The 21,117-nt window shown below is 33.7% G+C and overlaps 1 protein-coding gene across 3 annotated transcripts in view; it reads left to right on the forward strand.

The window, feature by feature from the left end:
• The window catches only part of AGL (amylo-alpha-1, 6-glucosidase, 4-alpha-glucanotransferase), a 100,358-nt gene extending 80,525 nt beyond the window's left edge, over positions 1 to 19,833 (forward strand). For all 3 annotated transcript variants that reach the window (XM_036839782.1, XM_036839696.1, XM_036839604.1), the window contains exons 28-34: positions 5,000 to 5,135; positions 6,483 to 6,595; positions 7,481 to 7,692; positions 8,887 to 8,984; positions 10,533 to 10,620; positions 10,729 to 10,862; positions 18,666 to 19,833. In XM_036839782.1, coding sequence (XP_036695677.1) covers positions 5,000 to 5,135; positions 6,483 to 6,595; positions 7,481 to 7,692; positions 8,887 to 8,984; positions 10,533 to 10,620; positions 10,729 to 10,862; positions 18,666 to 18,783 — 899 coding nt within the window. In that variant the 3' untranslated portion in view covers positions 18,784 to 19,833. The remainder of the gene's footprint in view (positions 1 to 4,999; positions 5,136 to 6,482; positions 6,596 to 7,480; positions 7,693 to 8,886; positions 8,985 to 10,532; positions 10,621 to 10,728; positions 10,863 to 18,665) is intronic.
• The last annotated feature ends 1,284 nt before the right edge of the window (positions 19,834 to 21,117 follow it).

Consider the following 21,117-nt stretch of genomic DNA (forward strand, 5'->3'; position numbering starts at 1 on the left):
TTTGTAGTAAGTGACCTTTATTATGTTGAGATATGTTCCCTCTATACCTATTTTGATGAGAGTTTTTATCATAATGAATGTTGAATTTGGTCAAATGCTTTTTCTGCATCTATTTATTTCTTTTTATTTCTTTATTTTTGGTTCAATTGGGTCTTTGTGGCTGCGCGAGGGCACTCTCAAGTTGCAGCGAGCCAGGGCTACTCTTCATTGCAGTGCGCAGGCTTCTCATGGTGGCTTCTCTTGTTGCGGAGTATGGGCTCTAGGCACGAGGCTTCAGTAGTTGTGGCACACGGGCTTAGTTGCTCCACGGCATGTGGGATCTTCCTGGATCAGGGCTCGAACCCGTGTTCCCTGCATTGGCAGGCGGATTCCTAACCACTGTGCCACCGGGGAAGCCCTCTGCATCTATTTAGATGATCATGTGATTTTTTTTCTTCCCTTTTGTTAACGTGGTTTAACACATTGATTGATTTGCCTCTGTTGAACTATCCTTGTGACCTTGGAATGAATCCAGCTTGATCATGGTATATGATCCTTTTTATGTATTATTGGATTCAGTTGGCCAATATTTTGTTGAGAATTTTTGCATCTATATTCATCAAAGATAGTGGCCTGTAATTTTCTTTTTTGTAGTGTTTTTGTCTGGTTTTGGTATCAGGGTGACGGTGGCCTAGTAGAATGAATTTGGGAGTGTTCCCTCCTTTCAATTTTTTGGAATAGATTCAGAAGGATAGGTATAAGGTCTTATTTATATGTTTGGTAGGATTCCCTTGTAAAGCTTTCCACTCTTGGAATTTTGTTGGCTGGGAGTTTTTAAATTACAGATTCAATCTCACTTCTAGCAATCAGCCTGTTCAAATTGTCTGTTTCTTCTTGACTCAGTCTTGGCAGGCTGTATATTTCTAGAAATTTGTCCATTTCTTCTAGGCTATCCAATTTGTTGGCATATAACTATTCATAGTATTCTCTTATGAATTTTTGTATCTCTGTGATATCATTTATTATTTCTCCTCTTTCGTTTCTTATTTTGTTTGTTTGGATCCTCTCTATTTTTTCTTGATGAGCCTGACTAAAGGTTTATTAATTTTGGACAAAGTAACCTAGGTTGTAGGTTTTTCCCTTTCAGGACTGTAAATATATCATGCCACTCCCTTCTGGCCTGCAAAGTTTCTGCAGAGAAGTCAGCTGATAATCTTATAGGAGTTCCCTTGTATATGACTCTCTGTTTTTCTCTTGCTGCCTTAGAATTCTCTTTATCTCTAACTTTTGCCATTTTAATTATGATATGTCTTAGTGTGAGCCTGTTTGGGTTCATCTTGTTTGGGACCCTCTGTGTTCCTGTACCTGGATATCTGTTTCCTTCTTTGGGTTTGCAAGTTTTCAGCCATAATTTCTTCAAATACATTTTTGATCCCCTTCTCTCTTCTTCTGGAACCCCTATATTGACACATTTTATATTAGCCCATAGTCTCATAAGTTGCTTTTTTTTTTCATTTGTCTTTTTGTCTGCTGTTCTAATTGGGTGATTTCCATTATTCTATCTTCCAGATCATGTATGCATTCTTCTGTGTCATTTAGTCTGTTATTCATTGCTTCTCAAGTGTTTTCTATCTCAGAAATTGAATTATCTCTTCTTTATTGGGTCTTCCTTATAGTTCCTTGTTAAAATGATCCCATGCTTAGATCAATTCTCTTTCTTAATTCAGTTAGCATTTTCATTACTAACTTTTTGAACTCACTGGTAGACTGATTATCTCTGTTTCATTATTTATTTTTTCAGGGGCTTTCTCTTGCCCTTTCAGTTGGGAGGTCTTTACCATTTCGTTTTGCTTAACTTTCTCTGTCTCTGTGAATTTAGGTGAAACAGTTATTATCATGGTCTTGAAAGTGTGTTTTTATGTGAGGGCATCCCTGTGTGGACTACATGTGCCAAATATCTTTGGTGTGAGGGCTGGATTTTATGTGGACACAAGCCACATCTTTCCTCAGGGTGTACTGGCCACTATCACCTTGATATGGGGTGTGGCTGGTCTTGTAGGAGCTAGAGCCTACACACGGTGTGAGGTGGGATTTCTTCTCTGCTCAGTGGCAGTCACTGCCCTTTCAGGGTCAGGGTCTGCTCCCAAGTTTCTGGAGCAGGTGTCCTGAAGGTCAGGCTTGAGTTGGCTCTGTTCCCTTTAAGTGTGTATTTTTCCTTCTCCCCACACTGGGGCCTTTGCCCCAGAGGTTGGGGGGGTGCTATAATAAGTGGGGCTCATGCACTTACAGAGGTCCAGTGTGCTGCCTGTGTAGGCATCCACTCAGACACAATCCAAGGTCACATTTTTTCCCCTGTTGTAGTCATCCCAGATCTAGTGCAAGGTTATGGCATGGAGTAGGCAGGACTGAAGCATTCACTCAGCTGGCACTGGGATTCATGGCATTGTGGTTGTGGGAATTGAAGCAGCTTCACTCCTGTCAGAAATCTGGGCTGCTTCTCTGGCACTGTTTGAGTAAGTGCCAACAATGGCCACTGCCACCCTACCTGGACCACAATCCAGGGCCCCAGACTGCCTTCTGTGTCCCTGCATAGAGTCTTTTCCCAGGACATGGCTGCCATAAATCCAGTGCCAAGCTGTGGCATGGAGTGAGTGGGGCCATGCTGTTTACTCAGCTCAGATTGGGGAGCACAAGGAGGCAATAGCCACTAGGATAGACCTCTCTCTTCACCCTGTCTTATGGAAAGCCAGCGCCCACATACTCCTCACAAGTGGAATCTGGGCTTCTCAAGCCTTTCTATCTGTCCCAGGAGTTCTCCAAACAGCCAAGGGAGCTTGTCTTCTCCATATAGGACCCTAGAACTTGGACACCCAGTCTGTGGCTCTACCCACTCACTTCCCAGGGTGAGTGTCTGCCCATGTGATCTCCCTTTTCCCTTATTCCCCTCCCAGGGGCACAGGTTCCAACCCAATGACTTTCTTTTCATCCTACCTGATTACATGGGAATCATTTTTGCAGCCTTGGTTGTGAAGGAGTTCTTCCAGGTTCCAGTTAGTTTTCCATGAGAATTTTTCCAAATGTATATATATTTTTGATGTGTTTTGGGAAGAGGGGTGATTTCTACATCCTTTTACTCTGGCATCTTGATCCCCCATTGAAGGGAATCTTTTTCTTCTTTCTCAAAGTTGTTTTGGCTCTTTGGGGTCTTTTATGTTTCCGTGCAAATTTTAGAACTAGTTCTGTGAAAAATGTCATTGGTATTTTGATAGGGATTGCATTGAATCTGTAATTTGCCTTGATAGTATGGTCATTTTAACAATTTAATTCTTCCAGTCCATGAGCACTGTATATTTTCCATTAGTTTGTATCATCTTAGATTCCTTTTATCAATGTCTTATAGTTTTCCACGTACAGGTCTTTTACCTCCTTGGTTAGATGTATTCCTAGGTGTTTTAGTCTTTTTGATGCAATTGTAAATGAGATTGTTTTCTTAATTTCTGTTTCAGATAGTTCATTATTAGTATATAGAAACACAACAGATTTCTGTATGTGAATTTTGTATCCTGCAACTTTACCAAATTCACTGATGAACTCTAGTCATCTTTTGGTGGTGTCTTTAGGACTTTCTGTATATAGTATCATGTCATCTGCAAACAGTGACAGTTTTACTTCTTCCCTTCCAATTTAGATTCCTTTTATTTCTTTTTCTTGTCTGATTGCTGTGGCTTCCAATACTTCCAATACTATGCTGAATAAAAGCAGTGAGAGTGGGCATCCTTGTCTTGTTCCTGAATTTAGCAGGAAAGCTTCTAACTTTTCACCATTGAGTATGATGTTAGCTGTGGGCTTTTCATATATGGCCTTTATCATGTTGAGGTACATTCCCTCTATACCCACTTTGCTGAGAGTTTTTAATCATAAATGGATGTTGAATTCTGTCAAAAGCTTTTTCTGCATCTGTGGAGACGATCATGTGATTTTTATTCTTTAATTTGTTAATGCGATGTATAGATACCACATTGATTAATCTATGAATATTGAACCATCCTTGCATCCCTGGGATGAATCCCACTTGATCATGGTGTATGCTTTTTCAAGTTGAATTTGGTTTGTTAATACTTTGTTGAGGATTTTTGCATCTGTGTTCATCATCTCTGAGTTATTTAAATTTTTAATTTTAATTATGAAATATCTCAACATACAGATAACGATGTAAGTTATACTTTGAACCTAGAACTGAAATTAGACAGATATTAACAATTGGCCAGATTTTCTTCAGATCGTTCTCTTTTGTTTTGAAAAGAAATAAAACACCACAGATACAGCTAAAGTTTCATCTCTATCTCTTTCTCTTCCCTCACTCTCTAGAATTAACAACCAACCTATAATCAGGATTTACTATTTCCATGTATGTTTTTGTATTTTGTGTGTTTATATGTGTTTGAATATGTGTAAGTTACATATGATATATATTATGTAGCATATATTCGGTATATCATAGTATTTACTGTATAATGTATATATATTATGTATTTCATGTTTTCTAATTTTATACAAATATTATCATATTAGATATAGCCATATAGACATACATGGTTATATGTATTAGTATTATCTATATTGTAAACTTTTACAGAAAAGGCATCTTATTTTGCATATCTTTTGCAACTTATTTACTCAGTCATTCTGATTTATCCATTTTGCTTTATGTAAATCCTAGTTCATTAATCTTAAATGGTATAAAGAGTTTTCCATTATATGACTAGACTAGGGTTTATCTGTTCCTCTTCTCAGCAGTTATTTATTTTCTTACTAATACAAGCAGCGTTGCAATGTATATTCTTGTATGTGTCTCCATGTTCACATAGGTAAGCATTTCTCTAGAGTGTATGTCTAGAAATGAAATTATTATGTGGTAGAATATGCACATCTTCAACTTTTAAGGTATTACCAGATTGCTCTCTAGGGTAGTTGTCCTAATTTATTATATTTTTATAAATGTTTTATTTTTCTTTTTTAGGTTTTAATATAACTGCAGGGGTTGATGAAGAAACAGGATTTGTTTATGGAGGAAATCGCTTAAATTGTGGTACGTGGATGGATAAAATGGGAGAAAGTGACAGAGCTAGAAACAAAGGAATCCCAGCCACTCCAAGGTAGTGTTTATTTTTACTGCTTATATAGTTATATCATTTGTAAAACCACATACTTGTGGAATCTTTTATTCTATTAACCATGAAATCATGTTAAATCAGTCAAAATCTTCCTTCCTTCCCCCTACTTCCCCTTCCACGCACTCCTTTCTCTCCCCTAATATACACATACACAATCCTCTTGATATAAGTCATCAAGTAAAGCTATCTGTTCTCTTCTGGATGTTCTCATGGGTTGATTACCTGCAGGCACCTCAAAGGAAAGTTGTATGACTTATTATCCCCATGGTTAAGACATTTCTTTATAACATGAAGTGTTTTCTTTGTAAGTATTTCATTATTATTATCTTTTGTAAATATAGAAAACAACCAGTTTTCCTGTCTTTTATGAAATCCTTTCGCTTTCTGAACATTTTCCCCTTAATTTTTAAATCTTTTATCCCATCATTTCTTTTTATGATTTCAAGTTCTTACTACAGTATCAAGTCTGAGAAACTATTTTCTTATTCCAAATTTTATCTTCAATCAGAATTGTCAAAAAAAAAATTCTTAAATAGTAGTTGTCATTACATGTTCTACAAATTCTTTTAAAACCCTGTTTATTTTGGTGAATTATTAGATCTTCTACTTCCCTTTCATTTTCCTTAAAAATGAGCTTTCAAATTATGATGTTCACCTTCCCTGGCTTTCTTCAATCCAATATCCTGTATTTTCTATCTTTTCGCTGCAACTCTATCTCAGTATTCTCTGACTCCTACTTCTGCCTTTTTCCAGCAGCTATCTCCCTTTACTCCATAATCTCTATTCTACTTCATAGAATTTTTTAAAAATACATTAAGATGGTAAGCAATAGCAAAGTAATAAGAGGAATGATTTCTTTTTTTTTTATTGGAGTATAGTTGCTTTATACTGCTGTGTCAGTTTCTGCTGTATAGCAAAGTGAATCACAATTTCTTATATATGCAGTACACATTCCTATAAAGTGAGGATTTTTTTATAGATAGTCATTTTTATAATGTGTTAGTTATATAATTCTTCAAAGCTGTTTTTTGAATGCCTTTTTTTAAAAAAAATATTTATTTATTTATTTATTTATTTGGTTGCACCAGGTCTTAATTGCAGCTCGCCAGCTCCTTAGTTGCAGAACGCGGGCTCCTTAGCTGTGGTATGCAAACTCTGATTCATTGCAGCATGCATGTGGGATCTAGTTCCCTGACCAGGGATTGAACCCCGGCCCCCTGCATTGGGCGTGGAGTCTTTCCACCGCACCACCAGGGAAGTCCCTAAATGCCCTTTAGATAGTGCTTAATTTACTCATTGTCACAGAGTAAAATTTATTTTTAATTTTAGAGATGGGTCTGCTGTGGAAATTGTGGGCCTGAGTAAATCTGCTGTTCGTTGGTTGCTGGAATTATCCCAAAAAAATATTTTTCCTTATCATGAAGTTACAGTAAAAAGACATGGTAAGCTGTTTCTTTTGTTTACAAAGAAACTCCAAATGTACTGTCTATATTCTTAACCTACGTAATCATCATGTGACTCAATGAACTAGTATTAGAAAACCCTTAAGATTAAGGGGAAAGACAAACCATTAATTTACTAGTATGAAAACTGCAACAAACCTGATTACTAACCATATTTTTATAGCAACTTTGAACTGAGATATGAAGAGCATCATACTTATTTTTTTTCCTCAGTATGACTGTGAGCAAGTCGAGTTTTGGTGAACAATTATGAAATCTTTACATCTCTTTTTCTAGAACAGTGCTGTCCAATAGAAATATAATTTAAGTCACATACATATTTAAAATTTTCTAGTACCTACATTTTAAAAAAGTTAAAAGAGACAGGTGAAATTAATTATGATTATATTTTTTATTAACTCAATATATACCAAATATTATTTCAACATGTAATCAATATGAAATTATTCATGAACTATTTTACATTCTTTTGGGGGGTACTATGTCTTTGGAATGCAGTATATATATAAATATATATATGTATATATATATATATATATATATATATATATAAAAATACAGTATATACTTCTGGCACCTCTCAATTCGGACTAGCCTCCTTTCAAGTGCTCAATAAAGATAATTTTATCAAATGTAAGAGTGATCCAAACAAAGACAAATGATCTGGGATCATTTGTTAGAGTCTAATCCTTTTTTGGTAATACAGTGAAAGATAATTTTTAATTTCTGGGTAGTGTTCTTCAAAAGGCCCTGACAGTTTTAAAAAGTGGATAATTTATTGACTAAATATTACTCTTTAGCTGTAACTAAATGTATGAGTTTCTTTGAATGCCTAAAACTACCAAGTCTTTTGTAATGTTTCAGGAAAAGTTGTGAAAGTCTCATATGATGAGTGGAACAGAAAAATACAAGATAACTTTGAAAAGTTATTTTATGTGTCAGAAGACCCTTCCGATGTCAATGAAAAGCATTCTAATCTGGTGCATAAACGTGGCATATACAAAGATAGCTATGGAGCTTCAAGCCCTTGGTGTGACTACCAGCTCAGGCCTAATTTTACCATAGCAATGGTTGTGGTAAGTGATTTGTTCTGTTCTTTTCAAATTTCAAAAATGTTATGATAGGGTTTATTTAGTTCTTTATTCCCATTTGTTTTCAAATTCATCGAATTGCTAAAAAGTGCATTGTTTACCAGCTAGTTTTATATGGTCTTTTCTAATGAATAAAGCATTATGCATATCACCCTTAATCTATAACATTTGGTGTCGAAAAATAGAAAATAATGGATGATGACTAATGAAGTTCTTCTCAACACACATAGAAAATGATGATATTTGTACAGCACGCTGGCCTAAATGGATTAGGTTGCTGCCAGATCCAGCTGCTTCAGTTAGCCCCAGGCCCTACCCAGCTGTCTTGAAGCAGAGGGCATCTGTATTTCAGCACACCTGTGCCATGACCAGTGCCTCAGCACACTGGTTGGAAACATCTGGACTAATGAACTAATATGGGTAGCTTCAATTCACATTCCATTTTCTTTGTTGTATTGCACTAATTAGTTCTGTCTAGCCAAGAATTCTAGACTCTCCTTATTTTCTCTATACCTAGTCTAAAAATACAGTAAAATAGAGAAGGTATGTGTTCTTCTATGCCCGCCTAGATGTTGCCACTTTGTCAAAAAGAGTATTAAATGTAGTATTATTAATTATAGTAGAATAAAAAATACTAAGGTACATAATGGTAGCTTTGATTCAGTGTGCATTTGATTTCATTTAACATTTAAAATTAATGCAGATTCTTAGTCACCAATGCTTTCTCTCCTTCTCTACATCACAAGTAAATTTACTCATGCTATTGGAGTACAAATCCTTCTGTATTATATTATGACCCTAAAAGCAAAACATGGGTTCCAGATGAACTTAAAAGAAGCTATTGTAAATCTTCTAAAGAATGAATTATATGGGTTTAAATGTGTTCTGCCTTCACTGTAGCTGTGACAGCTTCATTCTGGAGCTAGTATACTTTCTTAAGTGACACAAGGAAACAATCACCTCAAACAGCTTTCCTAAACTCTAAGGCCAAGATCAGCGCTTCCAAGTCGGCCTGATACGATTAGGTCTGATTAGGCATCTGCATTTGATTTCTGACCAGCACTGTATTTTTAAAGTTTTCATTATTTTCCAAGTTTATAGTCTGTTTTCCAAAGTGGGTGGACACTAATTCTTCTATGATCTTAAAAAGTTTGTATATTTGTTTTTAACACTCATTAGGCCCCTGAGCTCTTTACTACAGAAAAAGCATGGAAAGCTTTGGAGATTGCAGAAAAAAAATTGCTTGGTCCTCTTGGCATGAAAACTTTGGATCCAGAGTAAGTTATAAGTATTAAGAATGTTGTTCATATTATATTTAATATGCAATTATATTCATATTGACATGAAAACTTTGGATCCAGAGTAAGTTGGAGTATAAGTATTAAGAATGTTGTGGATATTTTATTGCATCAAGCCATAATTTTTTTGCTTATCAATAAAATCTCTAAAATTGCAAACTGAATTTTTAAAAATACGTTTTGTGTCTTCATTAAACATCAGTGTTCAAAATGCCTTTGGCTTATCCTATATTCAATAATCAATAAAAGAATTTTAATTTTATAAACTAATATGTCATGAATATTTTCTAATGCCTATTTTTTCTGACTGTAAAAGTCATACATGATTATTATGAACATTGGAAATATAGATGTATCGTGTCCTCAGAGACAACCTTGATTTTCTAAATTGTTACTCGTAGTAGTTCCTTCCATATTTCTAAATGGTATGTGTTTGCAGCTGTTTCTTGATTCTTTTAAATATTAGACATTATTTGCTTACTGCTTGCGATGACAGATGAGGATTTTACTCTGTCCTACCTTGCCACAAACCCTTTCCATCCTCTCTAAGTAATTACACCACTATTTTTATTGAAACCAATAAATAATTTTGTTTTTATGATTATGTGTTTATCTCATTTTGTATTTCTTCTCTTTTTCAATTTTTTTTGAGTTTCTAATGACCTTTCTGTTTTTCTTCTACTTTTTTGCTTTAAAGCTTGATACCCATCATCAATTTGCTTTCTCTTTCATGTATGAGAGATCCTCATTTTTGTAGTACCCTTACCTTTGTAGATTTTTCCTGACTTATTGTGTACTCATTTCAGTCTTGAGATGCAAAATTTTATATGTGTGTACTTACCTGCATTCTAAAGTATTCTCAATATTTTCAGAGGTGTTAAGAACCACTGGTCAAAATTAAAACCCACAGTAAAAGCTTACTCATGTTGCAAGTTCTATCTATCTCACTAAAAGAAAAAAAAAGTAATAATTTAACTAAACAGAGTGTAGATAACTGTCTTGTATTAAATGTTGCAGTGTTTGTAACTTTGTTTAATTTGTAAGTATGTATAAATTGTGTGCATTTAGTTGCTATTTATAATCTAATAACGTACCAATTATACTTAATTTTAAAATAACTTTATGGAGAAGTTTAAAAAACAACCTTTCCAATATATTATAATTAATAAAACCTTATCTTTAATGTTTACTAATTCAAATTATTCTGTGTATATTCTAATTGTTATAAGTATATTAGAAGCCTAGTGAAATAATTAAATTCAACCAATATTTAGTGCCTCCTTGAAGGCAAGGTATCTGAATATTTTATATTTTTTGTATGAGGCAGTAAGTGTTTCTTAATCATTCCCTAACACATTCTGAACTCAGTATGTACTAATTTAAGGTTAAATGGATGATGAGCTTTAGTCTAGAGATTAGAAAACAAAATAATTTGATTAGTTCTTACCTTTGCTATTAGGAAATTTTTCTATTGCTTTCTGTGTAATGCCTGATCTTTTTTTAACCTAAATTTCAATTATTTTGCAGTGATATGGTTTACTGTGGAACTTATGACAATGCCTTAGACAATGACAACTACAATCTTGCTAAAGGTTTCAATTATCACCAAGGACCTGTAAGAATTTAATTTTTCTTCTTTGAGTTTTCAATTAAAGTTATTTTTCAAAGAATTTTTGATATTCACAGCTCTTTTTTTTCCTTCACTTTAAATTATCTTTTTCAGGAGTGGCTGTGGCCTGTTGGGTATTTTCTTCGTGCGAAATTATATTTTTCCAAATTGATGGGTCCCGAGATTACTTCAAAGACTATATTTTTGGTTAAAAATGTTCTTTCTCGACATTATGTTCATCTTGAGAGGTAAGTCGTCAGGGCATGTAATTTTCAAAATTAATGTTTAGTCAATTTATTAGCTAGTAAATGGCATTTCCTTAGAATTCATTTCAGTATATTCTATGTGCAATTTGAAAGCTTTACTCTTTAACACAAGTTCTATGTAATTTTTACCTTCTTTTAATTATTTTAGGTTGTTATTTAATTTAAAGACTTGATATTTCATGATTTATACATGTGGTGGAATAGTCTGGTTTTTAAAATTTAGCTGATATTTTTGGATAAGGTTAGCACAAGATAAATACAAAAACTAAAAGTGTCAGGCTGGGCCTTTTGAGTTAACTGATTTAAAGATATATCAATAAATAATCTTCCGGAATGATTTCATTATAATTAAAATATCAGTGTTGGTGTTTTGACTATTTCAAACCCATTTGTCACCTCCTTTGTCCTAATTATTAGCAGATAAATAGTATCAGAGTTATGTGTCTTTATAAGATGATATAACTCAGTCAAAAGGTATCTTAATTTCACAAGTTCTAGATTAAACCTAGATATATGTACATCTTATTGCTCAGAATAATTATGCATAAATATGCATAAACAACATAGTTTTATCTCCTCTATTGTAAGAACATGAGGGACTTCCATCTAGCAACATGAATGTTGTCAAAATTTTTCTTTTTTTTAAAGTTTATTTTCATTAGCTTAAGTATAGTCACAGAAACCCTAATCCTGTCACACTTCTACCTCATCTAGAGATTAAGTCTGAAGTCTGTGTGATGTGAACATTCTTATATTCTATCCTTTACTGCCCAAAGTATTTCTCAATATTTGCATTACTTTTCTCTTTCTTCCTTTTTTTCCACGAGGAGTAAGAATATCTTGCACTGCAGAGATGATTCTTCTACTTTACCTATAATCACATCCCTCCTACCTGTTCCATGACCTTGTCAAATAGTTATCCTTTCTTGGTATTCCACTTGATCCCTCCTTCCTAAGCTACAAAGGTATCTGTCAGCCTATCCTAAAATAAAGTCCCTTCATGCTGTTCCTGCCTCAAGCCTTGTTTTATCATTCTGTTCTCTCTTCAGTACATTTTCTATACAGTTAACCGCATTTTTTTTTTCTTTTCTGACACCCAGTCAGTCATCACCACGTACAATCTGGCTTTTGTTTTGCCCTCACCAGTCTGGTGAAGCCACTCAAGAAGATCCTTTCTGGTTCCCAGATCCCATGACTTCCTTTCAGTTCTCTTCTTGGACCTGGCTATAGTATTTGACATTGTTGCTTTCCTCTTTTCATGAAAAATGTTATGCTAGCCACAGCATTAGGTTTCCCTTGTTAACCTAGTAATAGTGACAACTATAATAATAGCAAATAATATTTATTGAGTACTTACTGTCTTCAGATATTGTTCTAAATGCATTCATATAACATTACTCATTTCATCCAAAAAACTATATAAAATAGCTATTACTATTGTTATCATCCTATTATTGTTATTCACATCTCCACTTACTAGCTATGTGGCTGTGGGAAAGTTACTTAACTTCTCTGAGCCTCAGTTTCCTCGTCTTAAATGGATGTGCTGGTATTGTTTTGAGGATTAATATATTACTACATGTAACACGGACAAGATACTAACTCAAGATATGAGCTACTATCTCCATTTTATAAATTAAGCTTAGAAAGTTAAGTAATTTATACAAAGTCAAATGGCAAGTAATTTGGTAGAGCTCTCACTAAACTCCAGGCAAGCTGGTTTCACAGGCTGTGCTCTTAACCACTACACTATTGGCTCTATTTACTGTTTTTCTGGCTTTGCTTCCTGGCACCTAAATATGTTCATTCTCCAAAAATCTATCCTTGATCTTCCTTTCTTTTCTATCTACCTTGTCTTCTGTTACATTTCACCTAATCTCACATCTTCACTCTACAGGTAATTTTGAACTTTCATAAACTCCACTTCTACTTTTTAGCTACCTGATAAACTTGTTACCTCGGATGGCCTTCTGCCATCACTCATTTTCTCTCACACGTTTTTTCTTCCTATAGTTCCCATCTTTGTTACCGTATTACCATTATTCATGCTCTGCAAGCTCAAACACCCCAGGTACTTTTTAATTTTACTTCATTACCTCTCCAGAACATCCAGATAGTTGTCGAGACTTGATTCTAGTTCTGTTCCTTCTAACAGCCCACTCTGTTCCTTTCTGTTGCCAATGCCTGATTTGTAACTCATAACCTTTTCTATGGACTAGGCAATAGCCTCCATACTTGCACTCTCTTTTCTCCATTTTGTCATATTACCCCAAACAATATCAATCTTGAGGAAATATAACTCACAATTTTAATCTTATGTTTAAAAATCTTCAGTAACTCCCCACTGGCTACAGAACGAAATCCAAATTCTTTAGTTTCCACAATTTTTTCTCAAACTACCTTTCCATTTTTATTTCTTACTGTTTCCTGTAGCTACTTTTGATAGCATAATATGCTTTAACTATGAGCTTTGGATTCAGATTGGATTTCAAATTCTGTCCTTGCTGCTTATTTTTGCATGTGACTTTGAGCAAGTTACTTAACCGCTCTAAAATAAATTTCTTCATCTATAAAATGAGAATAATATCTCATTACTTGCTGTCAAGACTAAATGAAAAGATAGATCAAAAATACTTGTCACAATTCAAGAAATGGTTTCATCTAAAGTGCAGTATTACTTTTTAAATTGTCTATAGAATCTGTAGTAATGTCAATATTCTCATTCTTGATATTGATAAGTTGTATTTTCTCTTTTTTTTTCCTGATCTGCCTGGCTAGAGGCTTATCAATTTTATTGGTCTTCTTAAAGAACCAGCTTTTGATTTCATCAGGGGTTTTTTTGTATTGTTTTTCAGTTTTTATTTCATTGATTTCTACTCTACTTTTTATTATTCTCTTCTACTTACTTCAGGTTAATTTGTCTTTTTCTGTTTTTTCAAGGTGTAAGTTGAGGTCATTGATTTAAAGACCTTTCTGCTTTTCTAGTATAGGTACTTAGTGCTATAAATTTCCCACTATGTACTAAATTAGCAATACCCCAAAATTCTGATGTGTTGTGTTTTTTTTTTTAATTCAGTTGAAACACTTTCTGTTTTCCCCTTTGGTTTCTTCTTTGACTCGTGTGTTATTTAGAAAGGCGTTATTTAGTTTTCAAATATTTGGGAATTGTCCAGAGATGTTTCTGTCACTGATTTCAAAATTAACTCTGTTGTGGTCAAAGAATATATCTAATATGACTTATCTTTCTAAACTTATTGATACTTATTATATGACGCAGAATATGTTCTAACTAGGTCACTAAACCCTTTGCAAGTGAAAAAATGTGCCTCCTGCTGTCGTTGGGTGGAGTGTTCTTAAAATGTCGACTGGGTCAAGTTGGTTGATAGTGTTATACAAAATACTCACAGATTTTCTGTCTACTTGTTCTGTGAGTTACCTAGAGAGGGGTATTGGCATTTTCTGCTACAATTATGGATTTGTCTATTTCTCCTTGAAGTTGTATGGGTTTCTGCTTCAGGTATTTTGAAGCCTTATTATTAGATGCATAAGTGTTTGGAATTATTATGTTCTCTTGATGAATTGACCCTTTTATCATTATGAAATGACTTTCTTTATCACTGGCAATATGTCTGTGCTCCAAAATCTTCTTTGTTTGATATTAATATAAGCACTCCAGATTTCTTTTTGTGTGTGTGAATCAGTTTTTTTTAATTGAAGTATAGTTGATGTACAATATTATATAAGTTACAGGTGTACAATATAGTGATTCACAATTTTTAAAGGTTATACTCCATTTATAGTTATTATAACTCCAGATTTCTTTTGATTAGTTGTGAGAATGATATATATATTTCCATCTTTTTACTTTTAACCTTTTTGTGTCTTTATATTCAAAGTAGGTTTCTTGTACATAGAGCATATAATTGGTCTTATTTGTCCATGCAGCCTGATAATCTCTGCCTTTTAATTGGGATGATTAGACCATTTACATTTAATGTGATTATTTATATGGTTAAGTATAAATCTATTTGCTTTCTGTTTATCCTGTCTGTTCTTTGTTAGCTTTTTCTTTTTTCCTGCTTCTTTTAGACTGATTATTTTATTTCCATTTTATCTCTTTTGTTGGCTGATTAGCTATTCTTATTTCAGTTTTTTGAATGTTTGCTTTAGGTGTATAGTATACATCTTTAACTTATCATAGTTTACTTTCAAGTGAAGATATAGAGTTTCAAGTGTACTGTAAGAACCTTAAAATAGTATAGTTCCATTTCTTCCCTTCAGACCTTTATGCTATTATTGTCATCTATTTTGTTTTTACATATATTATAATGCCCATACTACATTGTTATTATTTTTGTTTCAATCAGTTATCTTTTGAGGATATTTAAATAATACAGAAAAAAGTCTTGTATAAATACATAGTTGCCAGTGTTCTTCATCTCTTTGTGAATATCCATATTTCCATCTGGTATCATTTTTTTCTGCCTAAGGACTTCCTCTATTATATCAGGTCTGCTCATGATGAATTCTTTAAGCTCTTGTATGTCAAAAAAGTCTTTGCCTTCATTTTTTGAAAGGTGTTTTTGTTGTGTATAGGATTCAGTGTTGACAAGTTTTTCTTCTAGTACTTTAAAGTTGTTGCATTATTTTGACAAGAAATCTGCTGTCATCCTTATGTCTAATTTGCCATTAATTTCATTCAGTGTATTTTTCATTTCATACATTACAGCTTTCATCTCTTGAAGTTTGATTTGGGTCTTTTGTATATCTTCCATGTCTCTGCCTAATATTTTGAACATATGGAATACAGTTACAGTAACTATTTTAATGTCTTTGTTTGCTAATTGATTTCTGGGTTGGTTTCACTCGTGATATTCTCTTATTATGGTTAATATTATCCTACTCTTTGCCTGTTAGTGTTTTATTGGATGCTAGATGTAAATTTTACTTTCTTGGATGTTGGATTTTTTTCTGTATTTCCATAAATATTCTTGAACTTTAGTTTGGAATGCGGTTAAATTATTTGGAAACAGCCTGATCTTTTCAGGACTTGATTTTAACTTTTTTTGGACCTAACCAGAACAGCATTTAGTTCAGGACTAATTAGTCTACACTAATGAGTCAAGACTCATCTGAGTTCTCTATCCCATTTCCCTAAAATTACAAAGTTTTCAAATCTACCTGGTGGGAATAAGCACTGTTCCTGACCCTCTATGAATGGCAGGTACTACTTCATCTAATACTTTTGGGTGGTTCTTTCCGCATCCTTGGTTAGTTTTCTCTTGTGTATTTGCTGATGGTTATGCTGTGAATACTTGAGTGGGACCCTTTACATGTCTCCAGAGTTCTCTGTTTGTGCAATTATTTCGTCTCTAGTACTCTGACCTGAAAATTCTAGCTGTCTTGGTCTTTCTGGACTCTCAATTCCATCTCTTCAGCTCAAAGAGTCTGCCAGGCTCCACCTGGGTTCCCCTCCCTTTGTCAAATCCTAGAAACTCTCTCAAGACAGGAATGCATAGTAATCATAGGACTCACTTCAATTTTTTTCTTATTTCTTAGGAATCATTCTTCTTTGTTGCTTAATATTCAGTGTCTTAAAAACTACTGCTTCATATACTTTTTCCCGTTCTTAGATTGTTTCAGGCAGGAGGGAAATTCTGTTCATGCTATTCTGTTTCCAGGTAGACAGAGCTAGGAAATATATACAATATATATACATACACGTATATTTATATTTCCCTGTAGTTATCTCTGTACAGTATACTGAAAACCTGCGTTCACACCTGTTTAATTCTAATGTTTAATTTTCTCCCTTTTCATATTTGTAATTCCCTTTTCCAACAGTGAGTAACCTACTCCCCATACTCTGCTGTCGCCACCACATGGACCCAGCTCACCCTGCTCTAGCTCTGACACCCCATGCTGGGGTGCCACAAGACATAGATGCCCTCTTCACCTTCCTTGGGCCTGACAACCCCATGTAGGCCACTCTTATGCATGGATACTCTCCTTGCACCACTTGGGCTCTGGACTACCCCCACCCTTGCTCTGAACTCCTTCCTCATACCCCCTAGACTCTAACATTCTACTCAGTGCTACTCCTGCTACACTTCTCTCCTTCCCTCCTCAACTGTAGTTACTGACCTTCTTGGTCCCACCTAATGACTTGAGGAATGAATTTTTCAGAAAGCAAGGGAAAGGAGACTTCTTTATACCAGTATGGGTATCTTCCACGTTCTTGTGTTCATATCCAATTATGAGCAGCATTTAATGGTTCTGTAAGTTTGTTTTGTTTCTTAATTTTGGTGCTATATCAGTTTGCTAGGACTGCTGTAATAAAGCACCACAAACCGAGTGGCTTAAACAACAGAAATGTATTGTCTTATGGTTTTGGAAGCCAGAAATCTGAAATCAAGGCATTTGCAGGACCATGTTCTCTCTGAAGGTACTAGGGAAGGATCTCTTTCAGCCCTCTCTCCTAGCTTCTGGTATTTCCTTGGCTTGTACAGCATAATTCCAGTCTTCTCATGGCATTCTCCTTGTGTTCATATTTGTGTCCAAATTTCCTTATTTTGTAAGGACACCAATCATATTGGATTAGGGGCCCACCCTAATCCACCTTAACTAGTTACATCTGCAACAACCCTATATCCAAATAAGTTCATATTCTGAGGTACTGAGGGTTAAGACCTCAACATATGAATTTTGAGGGGGACACAATTTAGCCCATTATAGATACTCAGGAACCCAACTTCAGTAATCTGATATTTTACTCTGAAGTAGTTTGAACACTTGAAAATGAATGTTTTCTATGTTTTCTATTTCTCTATGACAGTTTTTTGAAATATGGTACCTAGCTGATATTATTATTAATTATTATTCAAAATATTGCCATATTTACCTAATGGAATCATTTTTTCATTTTTATTTTGAAATATTTCATATCTTCAGAAAAGTATATATAAGTTACAAAGCATAATAATGAAACAAATTAAAAAATGAACCAAAAAAATGAAATATTACAGAATTCTGTATTTTCTTTAATTTTCATTTCATATTTAAGAGATTACATCAAAATGAAGAATAAATTTGATATGCTAATAATGCTGTGTTTTGATAGTGAGATCTGGAATGAGTCATTAACCTTCATAAACTTCTCTTACCTCCTCTATAAATAGGAATAGTTATGATACCTACCTTATAGAGTTGCTGTGAGCATTAAATGAGATAATGTATATAAAGCACTTAGTATTAGAACATAATAAATACACAATAAATACTGTGTTTTTATTCAGGAGAATGAGAAATTAGTATAGAAATTTAGATTGTTTTTCATTGGCATTCTTTTCCTAATCATAATCCAGTGTTTCTTCATCATTTCATATTCATTTTATAATTTTGTCAAGATCAAACATAATACAGTCACATAATTACAATTTGAGTCTCATAAACTTACTCCAAAAAAAATAAAATTAGGCCTGAGAGGATGTTCGTATCTATACTTATATACTGCTTGGGATGGTAGTTTCCTCTGTTTTTAATACATAAAGGGATTCCTTTGTAATTGAAAGTCTTAAATCCAAAAGATTGAATATCAAAGAATAATTTCAATCTAAATTCTTTATACATAAGCTTTAGGATATTCTGTTTTATTTTGTAGTATATGAGTACATATGATTGTTTTCTAAAAGAGAAGGCAAAATCACCAGGTGTATTGCCTGTTTTGTTAATCCAACAAGATATGTGTTTGATTATATCTCATAAAATGGCTTTTCTTTCTTTAAGATCCCCTTGGAAAGGACTTCCAGAACTGACCAACGAGAATGGCCAATACTGTCCTTTCAGCTGTGAAACACAAGCCTGGTCAATTGCCGCTATTCTTGAAACACTCTATGACTTATAGTTGACTCATGCATATGATTGCATTAAGTATGCAATCAATTGTATTGTTGAATGCAAGGTCATAATGTAATGTAAATGCTTTATATGCACATGCTGAAGTCATTCTTAAAATCTCATTCATATAATACTGATGCCTGATTAGGTAAGACTGTAAAGCATTGGTTTTTCTTTTTCTTTTTCTTTTTCTTTTTTTTTTTTTTTAAACAGGATGTTTGTCTTTTGAATTCAGGAAGTATTCTTCAAATGCCTAGAAATCAATAATTTGAAATCCAGAGTTTGAAAAAGAAAAAATCATGTAATCTTCTATTTGTACATAAGTGAAAATGAAATATGAGAATGTAATAATGAAAGAAATGGAAAAGTATCTTTAAATGGTGGTATATATTTTCTTCAGTAACAATATATACCAAATAGGCTGTGGTTAATTAATACTTTTACTATAGTATTTCTAGCACCTTCCACACTGCATTCAATAGATACTAAATGAATGCTGAATCATAGAAGTGTCCACCTGCAATATATGTTCATAACTGGAGCACAGATGTTTATAATGTGCTTTTATTTTTTTCACTGATATACTAACATGTTTTTAATATAATGAATTTCAACAGTATATTTAACATAATTTACTTGTGCTAATGATGCATAGGATATATGAAAAAACCACAAAGCATTAGGAATTTATTTTCTAAAAACAGTTTTATAAAATTAGTCTTGAGTGCCAGTGTCCTACTATGAGATGGTTTACCTTTTCGTAATGCAGATTGTTGGCCATGTTTATGAGAACTTTAAAGAAAAAAAATACTATATTAGTTTTCTAAAACCTAATAACTATTTTTAGTTTGGGTGTAAAAGTGTATTATACTGGTTTCCTATTAACCAAAATGTGTTGACAAGTTTAGCATTGAGAACAATCTTAACATAATATAAATAGAGATATGAATTCAGTAGTTATCTTGAATTCAATATAATCATTTGAAAAGTTTTTCATGTTATTTTAAGATACCTTAAATCTGGAAAAGTCATAAAGGAAAAAGACTTTTAACATTTATATGGGGCTTCCCTGGTGGCGCAGTGGTTGAGAATCTGCCTGCCAATGAAGGGGACACGGGTTCGAGCCCTGGTCTGGAAAGATCCCACATGCCGCGGAGCGACTAAGCCCGTGAGCCACAATTGCTGAGCCTGCGCGTCTGGAGCCTGTGCTCCGCAACGGGAGAGGCCACGATAGTGAGAGGCCTGCGCACCGCGATGAAGAGTGGCCCCCACTTGCCGCAACTAGAGGAAGCCCTCACGCAGAAACGAAGACCCAACACAGCCATAAATAAATAAATGAATAAATGTTTAAAAAAAAAAAAAAAAAGAAAGAAAAAAAAACATTTATATGATTTGACATTTTTTAATAGTACTTATTTTCTAGATGAATTTTTTTTTTTTTTACTGTCTGTTTTTGTCTCCAGAAGGCTCTTAAATTAGATCATTATACTTTCAGTTGAAAGAAAATAGTTGCAAAACTCCATTTCATTATTCAATTGTGTATTTATAGTTAAAATAATGGTGCAATAACACTTTTCTCAGCCAGAAGTCACATATCCAACCACCTTAACTCTGAAGAAGGAGTAAAAATAAAGAAGAAAAACAAGTAAGCTAAAACTTCTGGGTAGTAAAAATGTAAAAATGCTTCAGATACCAAATACCCATTCTCGACCCTCCTTTAGCTTTAACTAGCTTTGTTCCTGGTTTCCCAACCTAAAGCAGATTAAATCCTACAGAATTAACGACCGTTGTGATAGTAATCTGACCACTGTCTATAAACACATTGATTTCCAAGTTTCCCTTCCTTCTTTATTGCTCAATGTATAACCTTCTCTAACCTGTGCAGTTAAAAAGAATGACCTTTCTTGAGAGGCAGAACCATTAGTCATCAAAGATTCACATAGTTCTACTGTTCTAATTTAACTCCTGTATTAAAAGTGGTAAGAAAAGTAACCGAAAACCAACATTAAATATGTTAAATATAAAAGCAAGAAACAATGGCTGGCTGATGATTAAATGTGATTAAATAAGTAAGTAAATGAATATATTAATTCTAATAAATAAATAATAACAAGTTGACAATTTTAAATACATAACCATATTGGGTTATCTATGGTAGGGCAAATACCCACCTCAATAAATTTTTAGGATATGGTGTTGCAGTAGAAAATTAAGTGATTCATATTCCTTACTAGGAATATTAATGAAAGAACATTGTTATAATCTGCATGGCCTATTTTAAAGTTTAAGAGGCATGTTACACATTACTTCATCAAAGGTTGTTAAAATAATAGTTTTAGAC

Source organism: Balaenoptera musculus, chromosome 1 (assembly GCF_009873245.2).
Source record: "Balaenoptera musculus isolate JJ_BM4_2016_0621 chromosome 1, mBalMus1.pri.v3, whole genome shotgun sequence".
NCBI classification, from domain to species: domain Eukaryota; kingdom Metazoa; phylum Chordata; class Mammalia; order Artiodactyla; family Balaenopteridae; genus Balaenoptera; species Balaenoptera musculus.